This window comes from Callorhinus ursinus, unplaced genomic scaffold (assembly GCF_003265705.2).
Source record: "Callorhinus ursinus isolate GAN/ISIS: 27379988/994484 unplaced genomic scaffold, GSC_fseal_2.0 scaffold1, whole genome shotgun sequence".
Classification (NCBI taxonomy): domain Eukaryota; kingdom Metazoa; phylum Chordata; class Mammalia; order Carnivora; family Otariidae; genus Callorhinus; species Callorhinus ursinus.
The window spans coordinates 49,656,617-49,676,905 of NW_027397063.1; the positions used below are offsets into that span (position 1 = coordinate 49,656,617).

General features: G+C 44.5%; 1 protein-coding gene across 1 annotated transcript in view; it reads right to left on the reverse strand.

Moving 5' to 3' along the window:
• The window catches only part of CCDC80 (coiled-coil domain containing 80), a 35,825-nt gene extending 16,498 nt beyond the window's left edge, over positions 1-19,327 (reverse strand). The window contains exons 1-3 of the mRNA XM_025874183.2: positions 18,350-19,327; positions 16,007-17,913; positions 8,322-8,478 (exon numbers count right to left, since the gene is read on the reverse strand). Of these exons, the coding sequence (XP_025729968.1) occupies positions 8,322-8,478; positions 16,007-17,902 (2,053 nt within the window). The 5' untranslated portion in view covers positions 17,903-17,913; positions 18,350-19,327. The remainder of the gene's footprint in view (positions 1-8,321; positions 8,479-16,006; positions 17,914-18,349) is intronic.
• Positions 19,328-20,289: the final 962 nt, after the last annotated feature.

A 20,289-nucleotide genomic window follows, 5' to 3' on the forward strand; every position in this document is an offset into this window, starting at 1 on the left:
CTCTGTCACACGCTGGTGGGGACCTGCGCTGTGAGTGCAGCATTGGCTTGGGTTTCCATCCTTGAAGGACCTCAATTCCAAAAGTCAGTGACCAATTTCACGTTGCAGTAGATTCCTTCATGTATTTGTTCTTCCAAGTCTGACTACAGACAGCAATGACATTGCCGAAAAATTCCGCTCCAGTCACAACTAATTAACCACCAACTGGTGCCAGGCATTACGTTCGAAGCTTCCATCCGAGATGGCTTCTTCTCTGTGGTATTCATGGTATATCTCCTCCACCTACCCCGTCCTACCCGAGTTTAGGCATTCTGCCAATGTCCCTGGACCGCATCAGCCTCTCCCACTGCTTCAGAAGTTTCTTATCTCCTCTAGCAGTTTTTCAAAGCATGATCCACTGTCTACCTGCATCACAATCACCTGGGGCACTTGTTAACATTACAATCCTTGGATCCAGAACCATTGGATCAGAGTTGCTAGTCACGAGGCCCAGGAATCTGCATTTCTTTTGAAGATTTATGTATGTATGTACATATTTATTTGAGAGAGAGAGCATGAGCAGGAGAGGCAGCGGGAAAAGGAGAGAGAATCTCAAGCAGACTACACGCTGAGCATGGAGCCTGACTTGAGGCTCGATCTCATGAACCTGAGATCACGACCCTAGCTGAAAACGAGAGTCGGGATGCTTAACCGACTGTGCCACCCAGGTGTCCCGGGAATCTGCCTTTTAACCAGTTTTCTGCATGACTGTTATGCAGTCTAAGGACAGAGGACAAGGACAGAATAAAATCCAAATCTTAGGCTTAGCAACCAAGGCCATTTCTGTCCTGAAGTCAGCTGATCTTAGCTAGCTGATCCTTTAACTCTTCCACATTTTATGCTCCAGCTTCTATTTTTGGTTTCCAGAAATATGCCTTCTCTTTCTGGAATGCTACCCCTACCAGAAAATGGGAACTAATTACCCGTCAACCTGTCTCTACCTCATCTGTGCACTCACAACCCTTTTACATGCTTCTGCAAACATGCCTATCACCTTGCACCGCAAGTTGTTTATGCATCTCTCTTTCCACCAGATATGAGCAATTCACCAATAGGGACTGACCTTTGATTACCTTCTAAATCCCTGCAGCCTAGCACACATAAACACTAGGTACCGATCTGGTAGTCATGAAATCTCTTCCCTAAGAAAGACGTCACGTAAAAAGAAAAAAAAAAAAAAAGAGGGTAGTGAGGGATAGAGTAAAGAAGGTGAGCAATTCTGAGTCTATACAGAGAACCCATCATTAAACCCTTGCGCTTCCTTTATCTTGTGAGCCTATAAAACAGCCATTCTAAGTGTAAGTTGAGAAAACTCATCATATAGATTTATTTTCTAAATCTGGGTTTTCATGTATGAGGTCTTATAATTGTATTAATCATATTTTTTATTTTCTGTATATTATGATCTTTTGACATCTTAAAAACTCTTTCTGACTGGGGAGAGACTGCCCCTCCCAAGGCTAGCCAATTCTTAGAGACAGCAAAAGGTCCAGCCCGCAGCAGCTCTCTTAAATTCAAGCCATCCAAGCCAATACCCTACCTCCTGGATCTGGCACATGCACCCCAGGAAACAGTATTCCTTTGCTTTAATCATTCCAGGGTCAGGTACCAGGCAACTAGGGACCGCCCCTATAGCCCAAAGCCTGCTGAAATCATTCAAACTAGCCAATCAGAAACTATTCACAATGTCTTGCCCTGCCTTTCTCTTGGGAACCCTAGGGATAAAGGCAGTGACCAAGGCTCTCCCCTCCTTGTTCTGCTTTCAGACCCAACCCAGGCTCCTCCTGTGGCCCTGGGAGGCATACTGCTCTTTCCTCTCTGGGACCCATGAGCAATAAAGTCTATTTTCCTTTGGCATTCTGATCTTTTGAGTGTCATTCACTGTGCTGCCCCATTCACCACCATACCTTAATAAACCCTGTCGGGGGTGGGGGGGTAAACAGGCAGCAAAGATAAAGTGTGTTTATATGGCATTTAAAATATAACTATCCTATACAAGAAGTCAGCACAGGCCGAAGCTGTGGATAAATCTGAAAGTAAAGACTCCAGCAGAAGCTAAATTGCTTTGATCTCAAGAATATTTCTGGGATTGCTGAGCAGTCTGTAGTAGATGAATCTCAGTTAGGATAACCCTGGGCTCCAGCGATGGCATTTACTTTCTTTTGATAGGAAACAGATCAATTTAAATGACTTTGTAGTTGATTCCCCTCCTCCTATTTTACTATTTGAGTGGTGGATTGCCTGCCTACCACCCACTGTGAGATGAGTGTCTGGATTAAACCTATAGGTGGGACTAGCCTGGCCATTCTTGATCACAAAGCTGCTGCTTTCACTTGATCTCTAGAAAGAGCAACTTGTCCCATAAATGAAGGAAGTGTCCTGCCAGGTTCTTTTCTGTCCCACAGACTGACTCTACCAAAACTTGGAAGTTATTTAAAATTTATTTGAAAAATATACTTAGAAATCTTTAGGGCCTCCACATGGTTTACCAAATAAAGTTTGGATTCTCTGGCCTGGTATTTGGAATCCTCTAAAATCTGGTGCCAGCCTCTTTTCCCCTCTGTTCTACACTTAACCTTCTGCTCTCAAGCAAACCTAGCTGCAAATCAGAACCACTCAAGCAACGTTTTAAAAATATAAATTCCCGAACCTTATCCCCAAACTGGCTCAGTATCTTGGAAGGGGGAAGGGAGCCAGAATCTGAATTTTCATCCTCATTTATAAAGAGTACCTATAAATTGAGATTAAAAAGAACAATCCTGGGGCACCTGGGTAGCACAGTTGGTTAAGCGTCTGGATTCTCGGTTTCAGCACAGGTCATGATCTCAGGGTCATGAGACTGAGCTCCGCATCAAGCTCCACGCTCAGCATAGAGTCTGCTTGAGATTTTTCTCTCTCCTTCTGCCCCTTCTGCACATGCTCTCTCTCTCAAATAAATAAATCTTTTTTTTTAAAGAACAATCCAATAGAAAAATAGGTAAAGGACACTAAAAACTAAATATAAATGCTTCCTAAACATATGAAAAGATGTTCAATCATACTCATAAGAAGAAAAACGCAAACCAACAACACTCTGCACTAAGATATCATTTTTCACACATCACATTGGCTAAAAACACTCACAAGTTTGGTTATACACTCTGTTGGAGAGGTTTAGGGAAATGGACACTCTTATACATGCTGGTGGGACGGCAGTATGGTACACTTTGTGTGGAGAGAAATCTGGTGATATCTAACAAAACTAAATACATTTTCCATTTGGCCCAATAATCCTGTTTCTCAGAATTTATTGTAAAGATATACCCACATAGAGTGACATAGGATAAGGTTATTTACTGTGAAATTACTTATAATAACAAAATACTGAAAATAATCTAAGTGTCCATTAACAAGGAGACTGGTTAAATAAACTGTGGTAGAATTTTACAATGGCTTAATCAAGAATGTGGACAATTTCTATATACTCATAAGGGAAGGTCTTCAGGAAATATTTTTTAGGTGAAAAAAGCAAAGTTCAGAGTTGTATAAATACTATATTTTGTACTAAAGGGGGGATATAGGTGTTTATATTTATTTGTATTTGCATAAAGAAGCACTAAATTTATAAATAAGAAATCATAGGGGCACCTGGGTGGCTCAGTCATTAAGCGTCTGCCTTCGGCTCAGGTCATGATCCCAGGGTTCTGGGATCGAGCCCCACATCAGGCTCCCTGCTCTGCGGGGAGCCTGCTTCTCCCTCTCCCACTCTCCCTGCTTGTGTTCCCTCTCTCACTGTCTCTCTCTCTGTCAAATAAATAAATAAAATCTTAAAAAAAGATAAATAAGAAATCATAAAAATACCTATGGGGCAGAGATTAATAAGGTATAGGGGTCAAGAATGGGTGTAATGCTTGTCTGTGTATATTTTTCTATGTAGCTTTGACTTTGGAATCCAAAAAAATGCATCATCTCTTTAAGAAATTAAATAAAAACAAAAAGTACTTTGATGGAGTCATCACCTATCAAAAAATCTCCATATTCAAGGCCTCTCCAAAAAATCAACACACTTTTCAAAATTCTCTGATGTTTACAGCTTCTCTAATGACTGCAATTGGAAGAGCTTAACCTTCCACCACATTCTTCAAGCACTGTTTTGTATGGTTGACTTATCAGGTGCTTTTCGCCCCTTGCTCATCAGGGGTTGATCTTGACACTGATGCGCTTGAGAAGCAGGAGGGCAGTGAAATGGGATGACTGAACAAGCTGGGGGCAGGCTCCCCAGCCTCCAGGGCACACAATGATTGATAATAAGAGACTGAATAAACAGAGAGGGACACCCAGCCATTGTCTGGAAATCGGATCCCTCACCCAGCCTGGCCTCCCAGCACAAGGGGGCAGCTGCCAGACTTTGTCACCATGATGAAAGGAGGAGCTGGGGCAAAGCATCAAATTTTCAGGTGTTCTGAGGGGAAGTGACATTTCTGCATTGTTATGGAGCCGGCGAGGCTTGTCCATAAAGAACAATTCTCTTCCACAGGATCAGAGACAGAAAGAGAATATTAGGCTGAAATGGAGTCTATCGCTCTCACCTATAAAAGGTATTTTAGAAATTCACCCATGAGTTGCTTACTCATATGACTATGGAATCACTTTTTCTCCTGTTGTCACATTCCAGCTGCGTCCCCATCAACTTTCGACCTCCTTTTTCATCGAATACCCTCAAACTTGTCTTCCTTCAAAGGAAGTTTTCAAAGAACTTCCTTTGCCCATAAAATGTCTTGTATGTTCTAGCCCTTAAAAGCTGGTGATTGAATATCACTGTCAAATATTATTCATCCCTGTATCTTGCTAAGAGCGAAACATGCCTGCCGTGTTTTCCCCTTATTTCTCTTTCCATTCTGCAGTAAAGCGCCTTTATTTTTTTTTTTTTTAATTTATTTGAGAGAGAGAGTGAGAGCATGAGCAGAGCAGAGAGGCAGAGGGGGAGGGAGAAGGAGAAGCAGACTCCCCCGCTGATGCAGGGCTCTGCTCCGAGGATCCTGGGATCATGACCTGAGCCGAAGGCAGACGCTTAACTGACTGAGCCACTTACGCGTCCGAGTAAAGTGCCTTTAGCCAGCTACTTCTTCCTATCTGGCACACTTTGTCTATAATCCATCCTCTTCATATATACACCAATTTTTCTACCCGATTGATCTTTTAAATACCACTAACTGAAAATGCTTTTATGTGCTATGTTTTTCTAAACTCTCATGTATAATATTAGCTTGGATGGCAAAACGAGATGGGCTTATTCTGCATTACAATTTGCTCAGGCAGAGTGACTTTCATTAGGCTAAGGACTGAAATCTTAAGGTAAATTTCCTGATATTTGTAGGGCCATCATCTGTAGTCCATATACATTTAGCAAAATGGACCAGCTGGTGAGAACAGCCCACAGTGTAGTTGGTTGTGGGTTTCTCTTTTTAAGGCCCAGTAAAAGTCTGGAAGAGTAGAGAGTGCTTGATTTATTTTTAAGGAAAGTAAGGCCATCTGATAGATTTCCAGCTGAAAATCGGTCAAAGCTAGAGTTTGGTTCACTGAGTCCATGGTGCATGCCAATTCCTGTTTTCCCATGGCTGGCTCCCAGTCTTGGCTGAAAATTCTATGGCCTTTCCCATAAGGAGGTTAAGCTGGGACATAACACAAGGAGAGAAAGGCCTTCCAGGAATTAAATGAGGAACAAAAGAGAAGGCCCCCCCCAGATCATATCCAAGCTGCCATTCAGTGAGAGGCAAACACCCAACGCACAATACCTGACTTCCAATAGGGCAGGAAAAACCCCTCAGTGCCTCTACTGCTCATATTCAATCCAGATGTCTAAAAAACCAGCAGGATTAATGCTAAAAATTTGCCAAGGCAACACCAGATGCTTATAACAGTTGGGACCACATAGAGGCTAAAGCAGAACAGATAATGATTTTTCCAAACTTCTCCGAAATAAGGAATGAGGATTCTTTGGGCAACACATTTGACACTGGAAACACCTGGCAGGGGAGCCCTTTCATCGCCAGCCAGCACCAGTTTCTGCACTGGATTGAATATCTACTTCCTCTCTAGACATCTGGATTGTAATTAAGCTCCCTGGCTCTTGCTACTATTTGGAAATCCAGAAACAAATGGTTGAATCTCGATTAGACACTAAATAGGTGTCTTTGCAGTCTTAGTGTTGTGGGCTTTGGTTTTATTACCAAGAGCAGTAATGCACCTTGTGACCTGGGAGGGCACTTGTGAGGGTTCCCTGTCAACGTGCTGTAATTAGCTGAGAGCAATTACAAGTGCTTTTTAATTATAGGTGCTCTAGTCCCTGTGACCTCTCACGGAGCTCCAGATGCCTGCCAGAAAAAATGGTGATGATTGTGACCACATAATAGCATTCATGATATGGCAGATACTTATAGGCCTTATCTTACTAAATCCTCCCCATAGCCCTTGAAATAGCTATCATTACTTTCTAGGCTGAAGCTTAGGAAACAATTTGCCCAAAGTCACGCAACAAAGAAGTTGGGAACTGGTCCGTTTGACTCTAGACCTCGTTTTGTGTCTTCTGTTTGTACGATTATTGTTGTGGTGGTTAAGGGCTCTGTTGTGGTTGTTCTCCCTCCCAAACATACACTCAGCATAGGGATGAATGTCCACAAACCAGTCACCGACCCCTAATGTTTTATGATGGGACATTGGAAAGGTTGGTATTTATTTTCCTTTGGAGCTAACTCAGGGGAAGGTGAGCTAATAAAAACAGAGAATGCATAACTGAAACTTCATATCTGAATAAATTCTAGAGACCTGCTATATAATATTGTGTCTATAGTTACCAATACTGTATTTGTGCACTTAAAAATTAGTTAAGAAGATCGGACTCAGGGCACCTGGGTGGCTCAGTTGGCTAGGCATCCTACTCTTGATTTCAGCTCAGGTCATGATCTCAGAGTTTTGGGATCGAAACCCGTGTCAGGCTTTGTTCTGGGCATGGAGCTTGCTTAGAGTTCTCTCTCTCCCTCTGCCTCTGCCCCTCCCCAACTCTCTGTCTCATGCTTTAAAAAAAAACAAAAAAAGGTTGGGATCACATGTTTTAACCACATTTTTTTTTTAAAGTAGGCTCCACGCCTAGTGTAGAGCCCAACACAAGGCCTGAACTCATGACCCTGAGATCAAGACCTGATCTGGGACCAAGAGTCAGATGCTTAACCATCTGAGCCATCCAAGCGCCCCTTAACCACAATTTTTAAAATATGATTTAGAAGCTAGACAATATCCAAACTAAATTGGCATTATCATGATGTAATTATGACTGCTATGTGTTCTATTGCATCAAGATCACACAACAGAAAAATCTGTGAGATAATGTGTTATATATATTGAAGTTAAATGTTAACTAATGGGGAAAATATGTTTTATATTCTTTCCGAGGAAATGTATTTTATGAAAAATATGCAGGATCTGCAAATGGTGAAATATGAAGAACTTTCGTTGTAGTTAAAAAATTTTTAAAAGTAGAGAATCCATGAAGGGAAAAGTTTTTTTTTTTTAAACATAAAGCCCCAGAGATGTAATAATTATAAAAGAAACTGGGTGGGTCAGATCCTGGGCTTCTGACTGTGACCAAACTACTCACAGTAAGTCTTGCAACATTCCCATGAGAACTGCAAGGAGTTAGCTGCCCAGTGCTGAGCTGTACACCTCATGAGCCACACACCATTAATATGAAAAATTATGAAAACTCTACATTCAGCCAAATTCTTCAGCTCTCCAAAAGGACTTGGGTGCAGTTCAGTCCATATTTTCACTAACTTTTCATTTAGCTGAACAGCCTTTCTCAGCCCTCCCCAGTCTTGCCAGAGACAAGTGCTTCCAAGGGCCTGGCAGGTCCCCATCTGTGAGTGAGTCACCTGCAGCATGAAGGTGGCAGGAAGATCAAACGGTATTATTCACAGGCAAGAAGACTCTGGATCCAGAAGAAACTGTCTACATACCTTTCTGGCTCTCCCACCACTGTATTACTTCTCCTGTTTTTCTCCACCTCATTGACTTTCAAACCATAGGATGCTTGCATATTTTTTTCATTGTAAAGTGCCAAAAACTTACACCAGAACCATCCAGAATAGTTACATAAAGAGGTAGGTAAACTGACCTTTGTTACCACAAGGAAAGAGCCCTCTGAATATCTGAATTTTCCTCTTAATTCCCTGCTGACCTCTCCCATAAAGTTTGTTTCACCTTAGGTATGAGAAAAACAATAATGTAATTAAAATGTTTAAGAGAACCTAGCTGGAAGTGGTCAATTTTCATGGTGCTGTTGTTGACAGGGCCAAAGATGGTGATCACGGAGATTTTCCGGGTGGCCATCTTGCAGAAACTTTCCAGATACTCATCTCGCTGCTGCACATACATGTTGTTCTCAGCCTTTGGAGCCGTGATCAGCTAGAGGTGGGAGGAGACAAGCAAATATTAATTCACAGTGATAGTTGTACACAGAGGCAAAATCCAAAAGGATAATTCAGAATAGAGGGCTGGTAGTGACTGATGCTAAAGACAGATGCTAAACTAAAGTGTTCTATTGAACAGTTAGCATAACTAGGGCCAAAACAGTCCATTTGGAAAGTGCCCCTGTTTTGTAATGGCTCCAAATACCTTAGAGTTTTCTATTCCCTCTAGTTATCTTTAGTACTAGTCTTCATGGGTCCTAGCTTTCTCAGTGAACTCTGCACAGGAACACTTATTTTACAAGGCTGTTGTGGACATTACATGAATACTGGACATGTAATAATAGTGCAATAAGTGCTATCGCCCTTCCTTCCTTTTGGTCTTTATTATCCTAATGGGCTGCTCTTGTGAATTGAGTGGTTACTACTCTTTTGTTTTATGTCCCACAGGGTTGAGAGAGCTTCATAGCCATTGTAACTTCAAATCCATGCATAGATTCTACTTCATTCTTATCATACTTCACTAGGCAACCTTGCAGAAAGTTTTTAGGATGGCACCTTGGCCTATGTTTTGTCACACAGAATATATTCATTGTCACACGGGGCCTGTACAGAGCTCGTGGCGGACTTCTTTGACACTGGAGTCCGCCCCAGCAAGATGGATTTTGCTCTTTCAGTTCAGCCTCCTGTAATTTAGGCCTGGCATTTTTCAACGAGCTCCTGTGTGTCTTTTAAGCTCACTGTGAACCCCAGACAGAGCAAAAGAAAGAGATGCTATAGTCACGAGAGTCATTTGGAAAAGCATATTTTATAATTTTGGATAAAAGGAGGATACCCTTCATTTTTAGGGCTCCTGTTGAATGCTCTAAGAATGTCTCAATATTTCCATCTAACTGGATATAAAAGCTTTTCTACTTCCTTGATTATTTTTGTAGGCTTTTCCTGAGCCTTCTCCAATTTTACCAGGTTTTTCATGAGCAGAGACCAGAGCTAGGTACCACACCCCCACAAGTGGGTGGGCATGGTGCTGTTCACCCTGGAGGTGGAAGAACGTGGAATTTCATTCTGATGATGAGCAGGTCTTTGTTAAGCTCTCTGACCTTAAATAGCTCACTAGGCTGTTGTCTGTATGAACACTGTCTATTCACCCTTTGTTAACTCATCACTTGGCTTAGAGACCGGCCTCTATACACTTTGCCAAACCTGACCACATTCAAATTTACCAGCCACTTTTCTACTTACCATCTAACCTTATAAAATATTTCTGAAGTTTGTGGCTATTAGCTTGACATTTTTCAGAGGGCAAGTTGCCATGTTGTTATTGTTAATCTCTTCCAAACACTTTATCGAAATGGTTAATAAACCTGCTCCCAGCTTGATACTGCTATTTATCCTTCTCTGTCAGAGATGTGTTTATTGTTGCCTGCAGGCTTTCCCTTTTAAAAATTCCCTGTGCTATACAAATACTATCCCTCATGGAAATCAAAATGTGTTCAATAACTTTTGAGTGGAACATTAACAAAGATTTTTTCTGGGATGAAGCTATATTTTTTCTCAGGTTGTTATTTATTTAAGTGGTCACGATTTTGTTTATTTTTGATTTTGTGTTTATATGCCTGTTCAGATGGACAGGGTGGGTAGAACATGCTTATTTTAGAAATGTAATTTCCCAAGAGAAAAAATAATATTTTTCCAAATTTATTCATTGATTCATACTTAGCCTTAAAAGAAGATTTTAAGTGGCTATAAAAAGATACAAGAATGGTATTTTTGCTTTGTTTGTTAGTTTTTAATTGGTTTTATGACATTTGAACATATTTCTTCAGGTTTTGATGGTGGCCCATATCTTGGAACTTTATTTTCAGTTGGTATGTTTTAGGTTTTTCTTTCTGACCATTCTTTGCTCACAAACACACTGTTTTGAAATAAATGAATGTTTAAGTGAAAACACAAAGTAGCCAGGAACAAAGGGAAGATCTACTGGTAATGATTTTGGATTCCCTTTTCTAAATGAAGGATATACCCAAATTTAGAATATATTTAGAGGAGTCTCTAGGGCACAGCTGCCCCCGTGCTAGATGACTGATAATTACCTGTCATTGGAACTTCAAATCCGTACATAGATTCTATTTCATTCTTATTATACTTTGCCATGGACCTTTACAGCCCATGGACAGACCATGAAAGGACAGGATTTCAAGAGTCCTCACAGCTCCCTCTGGTCTGTTTCTCCCTCTTGTGAATAACTGGGAACTTCGGACAACATAGAATCATACAGAACCTCATCCTCCCCTGCCTGGCAGCTTCTCTCAGTACCTCTGAACGCAGTAGCCTTAGACTACTTAGACTATTGGGCACCCAGTGGGAATCAACATAAATAAATAAAGAGCCCTGATGTTTATTTTCACCTCAGGACCTGTGCCCTGGGATGCTTTAACCTACCCGTGAGGTGACATTTATTTTGCATGACTCACTTCCTCCCTCCACAACCTGGCCCCAGCCTCTCTCTTGCTAACCTTTCCTCCTATTCCTCCCTTACGTGACCTCTTCACTCCGTAGCCAGACTGGTCTCCGTTATGAAATGAAAGGAATCTGGGCAGAGTGGCACAGAGAAAGGGTGAGTGTAGTCAAAGTGGGAGGGACTGCATTTGCTTCTAATTCAACGCTGGCTACCTTGTAGCCTCAACAAGGCTACTTAACTTTCTGAACCTTGGCTTTTGCATCTTTAAAATGAAACAACTTCCCTGACAATCGGGGAAGTAGTGAGAATCGGAGAAAAAAAAAAAGGATATGTACCGGCTGTGTGCACACAAGCACCGTATGTGTATGTTGCCTCTGAAGAGTTGACTCTCATTCCTTCTTTTGCCTTGGCCCCTATCACCCCTTCCACCCAGAAAGCTCTCCCCTCCCCTCCACCTTAACTGCATGCAAGCAGTCTTCAAACGCAGCATCGTCCTTATTATCTTTCCTAGCCTACGATGGTCACTTTCTCCTTTTCATTGCTGTTCAAATGCTGGCCGATGTTTCTCAGTTTCCATAGATCACTCCAGCCAGAGGAGAGGAGGAGTGGTCCCCTGCTTAGGAATGTCTAGATGCCGTCTGCGAACCAGCTGCTAAAGACCCCTCTCCCCTTGCATTTAATCTGTTGCTCGAGCTTGCATCAGGGACAGTAGAGGAGGTTGATCACGTGAACATATTTCAGGCACTTTCCCTGTGTGCTGACACCTCCGTCCCATTTGTTGTCGAGTTTGGCAGTATTTTCAATGGTGTTTAAAATGGTAACCGTGTCCAATCCTCTCTTCCTAAAAAGAGCATCCTAGAACTTCTCAGTAAACATTATTGTCTGACACTTGGCCTCCTTCCAGTTTGGTGGTGATAAATCAGGGTATGTATCATGGATTCGGAATTGTGTTGTGGTTCTTTTTTTATGTTTCTATTCCAACTGGTGTGTTGGCACAAGGAGCCTCAGAATATAATGAAGCCTGTTTGCATAAGTGAAGGGAGCAAACAAGAATGGGAAGATGCTAAGGGGAAGATATTTTAAGTCTCAGCTTAGTCTAAGCACTGTGTTAAGCTCAAAACACTAGATTTTTACAGGATTCTGAAAAATAACATTTGAGCTACTAGTACGCCTCAGTAAAGCAGAGCTTTATAGCCCTTTCTAAAATTAAACCAAATAAGTAGATTGTTGTCCCAATATCCAAATTTCTTAGGTAGGGTTAAAAGTAAGAACCTGGTTGAATTATAGGAAATTCAGTCTCCAGGGTGCTTAAACTTGATCTTGAGTCTGTGTAATTCCACATTATGAGGACTCTTGCTAGCTGACAAGTAGGTACATCTCAGGGCACAAAATGATGGCCTTTTAGCTCTACGCCATATAGTCCATCGTTTTAGTGATAAACGGCTTTTCTCTATTCTTACTGTTGTCAACCCCAAACTGACACCAACCAGTCTGAGGGGTTAAGTCAACTGGGATTCAATCTATTGTTCTCGACTGACCCCCAGGCAAGCCGGAGGGCTCAGGTGCAGAGAACCAGCTGGTCATCAAGGTCAGAAACTCTACACTGTTGCTTAGCACAAAATGTTGACAATTGATAGACCTTACCATTTATCTGAGTAATTTAAGGTTAAAAGTGAATTTTAAAACATCTGTATTGATTAACAGGATGATTTCTCAGTTTCTCCTTCACTTTTTGGCATATGCCCATTGAAGGCTCACACCCATAGGATGCAGGATGGGGGAGTGGCTGGAGTATGAATTTTAAAATCAAACGGACCTGAGTTCTAATTCTGACTTGGCCATGTATTAGCTGCACAGCTTGGGAAACTTCTCAATTTCTCTAAGCTTCTTTCCTTGACTGTATAGTGGAGTTAATGAGTCCCTCCTCATGGGGTTGTTATGACAGTTAAACCACACAGCTTTGGCAAAGCACCTTGCAGAATGTGCCCTTTTCTGTTTATAGGCTGAGAGGAAGGGGGTTTGAAGGACTGACCTCTGGCCTCAGAATAGGACACCTGGTTCTCCCTGTAGGTCCTTGGAAGGCCCCTCAGATGCTGTTCACCATGGTGGCCATTGTTTCTCTAAAAGATGGGTTAAGGAGCAGTTACATGATGTTTTCACATCTAAAGAATGATATAGATAACTGTGAAGCCCTGGGGGTTTATGATACATCGTAGCTGGTTACTGAAAAACTGGAAAGAGGAGCTAAAAGTCCTGCATGACTTCTTGGAATGTAACCTCGTTTCAGTTTGAACACACTGGGTTCGGTGGAGGCCAGTTGGAGGTATGTGTCGTCAGCCCCCCTTTTACAGCTCGGAGAGTGTTAAGTCTTAATGAATATTAATTGAATCACGGCACTTTCTGAATAACATCAGCATGTGTACTAGGAAAAAAATGAGTGGAAAAAAGACAAAAGGCACCAACCAGCTCTTTCACCCAGAAATCCAGGTCTCCTCTCTGCCTGGTGAAACAGATTTCTTTTCTCTCCATCTTTTGATATTATATCATGTTTACTTCATCTTGTCTTTTCTAATCCATTCCTATTTTAGATATCATCTCTTCAGGAAACACATTTCTGATATGATCATCAGCTGGGCACACGTGGGATGGTGAGACTGAACTGCCGCCTGTTGGTACTTTCTTCCTAATAACAAACCTGGTTCTCTCGCCAGCCCCAGAGAGCAATGCTGCCATGAGCCATCCCAGCTGGTTTCTGGCTTGCCTCACATGACATCAGCAGAGGCTGTCGTTTGAATTTCATTTGCTAGAAATTTATGATCAGGGATACTGTTTAAAGCAGAAAATAGCCAGCTGGGCTTTCAAATCCCTGACTAAGGGAGTAGAGTGAAAGGGGAGAAATGAAAGGCATGACTAATATCAGGGATAGAGTATGAAAACCTCTTTCTTTGCACTCACAAACCAGGGGTAATGGAAGTATTTGCCAGACGGGTGCACAATTACAATCCTGACATTTTACCCATGATTATTTCCCCCCTGCTTAAAACCTGCCCATGAGGAACACTTCACCCGCCCTGTTGGCTAACTGGCCAGGGTTGGGTGATGTACTTTACAGGCTGGACAAAGTCCTGGCTCCTCGGGAGGAGCACACTGCAAAGGCTTGCCCACACCTCAGAGAGCAGCTGGCTCCCTTAGGTTCTGTAACAAACATTTAAGTACCAGGTAGAATTAATTCTCCTCTGAAATGAATGGTTCTTTTGGCTCTGACTAAAATATTCTCATTTAAATTTATGTACTCTGAAAATAACCAAGTAGCTGTTAAACTGCTCTAGCAGACAGCCTATCCTCTGCTAACTAAGTTATATACTTTAAGGCTCTGGTTAAAAATGAGTAAAATATACAAAAAATGCATAACAACACACACACACACAAACCTGTAGAATCAATGAAAACTTAACGTTTTGTTCAAATGCATAGGTGCACCACTGTGGAACACCTGAGAGAATTTTGGGACATGCCCCACCCATAATAAACACCACCAGGGACTCTGCTCTGAGTAACATTTCAAATGCCTACTTAAACTTTTTGAAACCGCTAAAGATAAATGGACACCAGAGCCTCTCCGCTCAGATCATTAATCCAAATTTAGACCAGATTGGAAAAACTAAAAGCCCCTTTGAGAGACGCCTTGAGAGAAGAGTGCCTATCTCTTTGGGTGGGGATAATGCAGGGTGCAGTCATCTCATGCCTTTAGTAGGACAAAACTGTCCTCAGTGGCATGAGGTGTCTCCTTCCCACCCATGTATCTGAAAAAAATCCTTCCTCACCCACACTGCCTGACATTAATTTACTGATCCTTTTCTCTGAAGTGATTGTACTGTACCTCTCCTCCTTGACAGCCTGGAGTAAAATGACAGCATTAAGAAGGGGTAGAAATCTTGGAACGGCCCTAAAAGAGGGGCAAGGAGACAAGAAGAGGGGAAGGAACCATTCTCACACGGCTGATGAGAACTGCCCTTACATTTAAGATGGGGTTTCTTTCTGCCCAAAGGCTTCCTTCGGCTTGACTAGATTCTTTAATTATTCTTGGGATGGAGGCTAGTAATGGCCAAAAGAGAGAGCTCCTGAGATGGACCTTGACTTGCTCTGTATCAGTGGCTTCAGAAACACAGGCAAAGTGGGAGAAAGACTTGCTTGTCTCCTTTCTCTCTCTCTCTCTCTCTCTCTCTCTCTCTCTCTCACACACACACACACACACACACACACACACACAGGCACTCATTTGACAGAGGCTCAGGAGAAACTGACATCTGTCTTTAGCATTTTGGAAATTGGAACAATTAACCCGGTTCCCCACGCTGTCTTTTTGGTCTCTTACTGGGAGTTGGGCAGTGATGGGGGAGGCAGTCTTTAAGGGGAGAAGACTTCAACCAGCTGGTTTTAAAGTATTCGTGAGGGTCACGCCAACAAGGACCCTTCCCCACTCCCAGTCATACCCACTCCCCACCCAGGCTGCCTTCCTTTCCTCTTTGAGGTTTCCACTCTGATAGAGACCTAATTAGGAGAAAAAGGAGAAAATGTACCCTTTTCCCATACACATGCTTCTAGTTCCTAAGCTCATGAAGAGATACATCTCCTTCCTAAGTTGTGACCAGAGTCAATGCATGCCGTTTTTGGAACTCCTTTGTTCTTTTATTCTTTGAACTTGGTAAAAGGATGCTCTTGCCCAGAACTATCCCTTGGAAGAGAGCTAAGGATGGGGGATGGGTACTGACAGGTTTGGAAAAAGCTTCGCATAGAGGCTTCCCTGGACTTATGTCTAAGGGCTCCCGGCCATTGAGTCTGGACCTCAGGGCCACGAACCTGTGTGGACAGAGGTTCATAGAGCACTAAACCAAAAGGAGCTACTGGCCTAGCTGCCCTTTCTGGATGAACCTCCTGATCTTCTTGACATGGCACGGATTCAGCCACAGTCTGCCATCCAGCAACATGATTGTAGAAAAATAACAAAGCAAACAGTAACATGCCCTGCCTCAGCCCACAGAACAATGCTGGGGAGATTACTTACAAGAAGCCTTCGTTTGCCTTCAAAGGACCCCAGCAGATCGGTCACCGACTTCCTGGGACTCTGAGCGAAGTGTTTGGTGGTGGGTTTCAGGTAGCCCTCCGGCTCTGTTTTCCCTGCTTTTTTCTTCTTGCTCTTCTCTTTCTCCTGCCGGCTCTTTTTCTCAGCCTTCTCCTTCTTCACCTGCCTTTCACTCTTGAGTAACTTGTCTGCTTTCTCATTTTTCACCTTTTTTTTCTTCTCCTTCTCAGGTTTCTCAAGCTTTTCATGCTTTTTCGATTCCTTTGCTTTTTGGGGGGGAATATTCCCCACCTGCAACTCCTCCTCCAGCTGAGAGGCAGTAGGCCTGCTGAGGTCATACTTACTCTCATACTCATTGCTAAGAATTTTGTCCTGGGCTTTCTTTTTGGGAGGTTTCCCCTTGGCTGGCTTGTGAGGACCTGGCACCACATTTGGGTCCCGGTGGCCGTGCTCCCGCCTGTCTGTGCGGTTGTCCCGGAAACGTCCCGCGCCCGCCCTAGTGCTGTGCTCTGAGATGGTGGTGGGAGGGGCAGCCGTGAAGCTCTCCAAGCCGGTGGCCTTGCCGGGCCTCCTCGTGGTCTGCAGCCTCTCCCTCTGCTGCTCCTTCCTGGGCTGAGGGTAGAGATTCTCTGAGGCCCCCGGCTCCCTGGCAGGGGCCCCCTCCGCCGTTGCGGGGGGCCTGTGCGCATCTGAGGAGGGGTGCACCCTGGGGGTCCAGGGCTTCTGGGTGGTAGGAAAGGCCGTGGTGGACGTCAGTCTTGCAGCAGCAGTTACCACCCGAGAGGTGGCCCGGGTCACGGTTGGGACTGCAGCAGGAGGCAGGGTGGTGGCCCTTGGGGTTGGAGGAGGCGGGGGAGGGGCGGCCGTGGTGGCGGCCGGCTTTCTCAGCACCTTCACCCGACTCTCTCTGGTCGGTGGGACTTGGGCTCTCCTCTGGTCGTCCTTTCTCTTCTCACTGCTCACGACCGGCTTTCCTGCCCCTCCGCCATTGTTCCCCTCCTCCACCACCTGGCCCTCGACTCCAGAGGCCTTACATTTTTGGACAAAACCCTTCTGCCTGATTTTCTCTATCCTGCGGATGGGGCCTTGGTCGATGATCTCATACAGGGCCTCCAGCCTGACGGGATAAGGGTAGCGCTCCTCCACCTGCAGCGTCTTCTTCAGCAGCACCATGCCAAACTTCCCCTTCTCCAGCTTCAAGAAGCTCATCAGCTTTGGGATGAGGTTGGGGTCCAGGGGCTGCTCCAGGACCCGGCCCTCACTCGTGATCCTCCGCACCTTGCCTCCTTCCTCGCCTGCCTGGTGGAACAGCACAATCTGCTGGATGTGCCTTTCAGCCAGTTCGCAGTACACATCGTCCTTCAGGAGGCTCATCATGAGCCGGTAGTAGCCCTCCGAGGCGTGAGGGGCCGAGATGACCCAGACCCTATTCTTCCCTGCAAAGCTGGCAAGGATGTTGGGAGAGCTGGACCCAGAGGGGAAACGCAACATTCTTGAGCGAGCTGAGGACCCCTCATCTCGGATCATGTCACGGGGAGAGCTCGGGGCTACTGATCTCTGCCTGGGTCGCACTGGCGCCCCACTGATGCGCTCCGGGGCTGGCGGCATGGTCGTCGCGGGAGCTACTCTCAACACCGGCACACTCCTCCTTCTCTGGAGAGGCGGAATGTTTGGTTCTTCCGGAGTGCTTCTCTCAATTCCCTGAGACCTCCCTGTGTGCCTCAGAAGCCGAGCTGGCCTTCTGCTGGCTGGGGAAACCAGAGGTGCTTTCCGCCCTCCGTGGCTCCCCCTATTCATGGCATGGAGGTGGGGTTCTGATCCACACACCAGCCACATTGCCAACAGCATGGTAAAACTGAGTCCCATTCTCCATGTCATTGTGCAATCCACTTTGAAAGGCAGCGGGGTCAAAAGACAGAAAGGGAGAGGGGGAGTGGGAAAAAAAAGAAAGAAAAAGAAGAAGAAAATCATTTAATTGCAAACAGAACTGGGCATTTTCTCTTTCTCTGTCTTGGCCAAGGGGGTGGGGGAAGGGGTGGTGAGAGAAGAAGCAAGGAGGTCAGGGAATGCAAAAAAAGGATGAGATCCTGTTGCTTTTAAACCCCTGTAATTTGTTAGTGCTTAACAGAGACAGTTACATTAAGCAGGAAACCCAGCTCCGTTCCCCATTCAGCGTGCTTGCCCTGTTTCCACCCGGTTCTCTGATGCTCCAGAGAAAAGGCACACTGAGCATATTAATTATGACAACATTCCTGTTTCATTTCTTCAAATGAGCAACCAAGAAACAAACAAACACACCAAAGACAGCAAGGATTACACACTTACATTGTGGCTCATGGAGATGGAATGCAGAGGGTTTAAAAGGCAATCTGAAGTGTGGTCCCAGGACAGTTTCCTCGATGAAATACTTTTCCTCCCAAGCCTCGTTCTCCTTCGCCCGGCTGAGCAGTACAAAGGGGGGTGTGCTGCAGCTCCGGCTCCCAAAGGCGCCACGGACCCACAGCCTGTCCTGACCTGAGGGCTGAGCTGCTTTCTTCTTTCCTCTGGCTGTCTTCTCACCTTCTTGACAAGTAGGATGAGGGGAAAGGAGCTGTCCTTGTGAGTCTTTGCATCTCCATTTGTCTGTAGTTTCTGCTCGCGTGTCTGTGTGTGCCAGTCCCCTGTGCCGACAACACAGGACGCCCCTGAAAGTGAAGTCCCAGCTCTCCCTGAATCTTGTTCTTTCTCTCTTTAGAGTTCCAGGATCCTTCTTATCACCCTTTCCCCCACAGTCTGGCTGAGTCCCTTTGTTTCCAAGCCTGAAAGCACTGGGATTAATATGTTTTCCAGGCCGAGGGAAAACACAGGAATGTGATGTTGAAAAAGAACTTTTTTCTTTTCCTGCGCTTCTCTCCTCCTTTATTTCTCCCCACCTTTTTTTTTTTTTTCCTCCTCTTTTCCTTCTCCTTCTTTTTCTTCTTCCTCTTGCCTGGACCTGGTCCCAGAAATGCCAGGACAACCTCAGTTTTGATCCAAACCAAACTCAAACAACAGCAGCGCTGGAAATCAAGGAAACTTCACTAAGAATTTAACAGATCAGCAAAACACCACCTCCTTCCCACTTCAGCACGTTGAGAGTGGACTCGGTGGGGAAGGAGAGGGCTGTTCTTTGGGGTGGGGGAAAAGTTTTGAAACACTACACATCATCATAAATCACTTTAGAATAGGATGGCTGAGGACTTAACCCCTTGCATACCAAGGAATCAGGATACTTTCCCTTCCTGTCTGGACTCACACTGCACGTCGGGAAGGGAAAATTCTCAGATTTCTGCGTCTGGCTGCTTGGTTTTCCTAGGGACAGATACTCATTTGGGTCAGGGTGCTTGGCTGTACATCCATGGACAGTATTTATATATTTCTAGTTCCGTGTGTATATTTTTATCTCTTTCTCCCTGTTTTATGTGTTTAGTTTGAGGTTGGAAAAGCCCATGGAAAACATGACTGGGTTGTTTTTATTTTATGCTAATTGGGGATCATATTACTGAGTTCTTGTTCCTCGTTTTCTCTTTGGCCTGGAAGGAAGTTGGGAAAAGGTTAGAAATGGCAGGCGATGGTTGCTGTCCCCCTGAGACTGTGGCTGGTCATTACATCAGGGGAAGGGCATTATGATCTCCAGCCCTGGGCTCTGGCTAGAGATGGTAGGCTAAGGGCTTCCTCGGAGGAGATGAGTGTGTGAGAGGGTATGGGGGCGGGTAGTGCAGGACTGTGCTCTCCGGAGGCTTCAGGAGTCTGGAGGGTGTTAGGCAATCCTGAGAAGTCACCAGATCAGGTTCCAAAGGAGAGACTGAGGCAGCTGTGTGTATCCACCTCCTGGATCTGCCATGGGCATTCAGCTTTTGGTGGTGAGAGTAGGTGTCTCAGGGTATACAGATATTTCTTCTGGTCTCTGAAAGAGCATCATTCAGTTGGTATTAATTGCCACAGACAGTGGTGAACCAGGATTCTCAGAAGGCTCCTTCAAGCTAGTCCATGTTAGTGGCTACTGTCATTGGCTAAAACCTAGTTCCTAATTGCTACCCCTTGACCAGCCCCATCTCTGACTGGTCACATTTATCTCTCCTTCACATAAGATCCCAGCACTGAATGAAAGACCTGTAGAGGGGTTAGTGTAGACTTCTCAGCCCACCTCTTGAAGACCAAGGAGTGCCAAGAGGAAGGGCTCTCCTGTGGAGCCCTTTCCGACACTTGTGAGTACAGTAACAAAGGTGGACCTCAGACAGAGACCC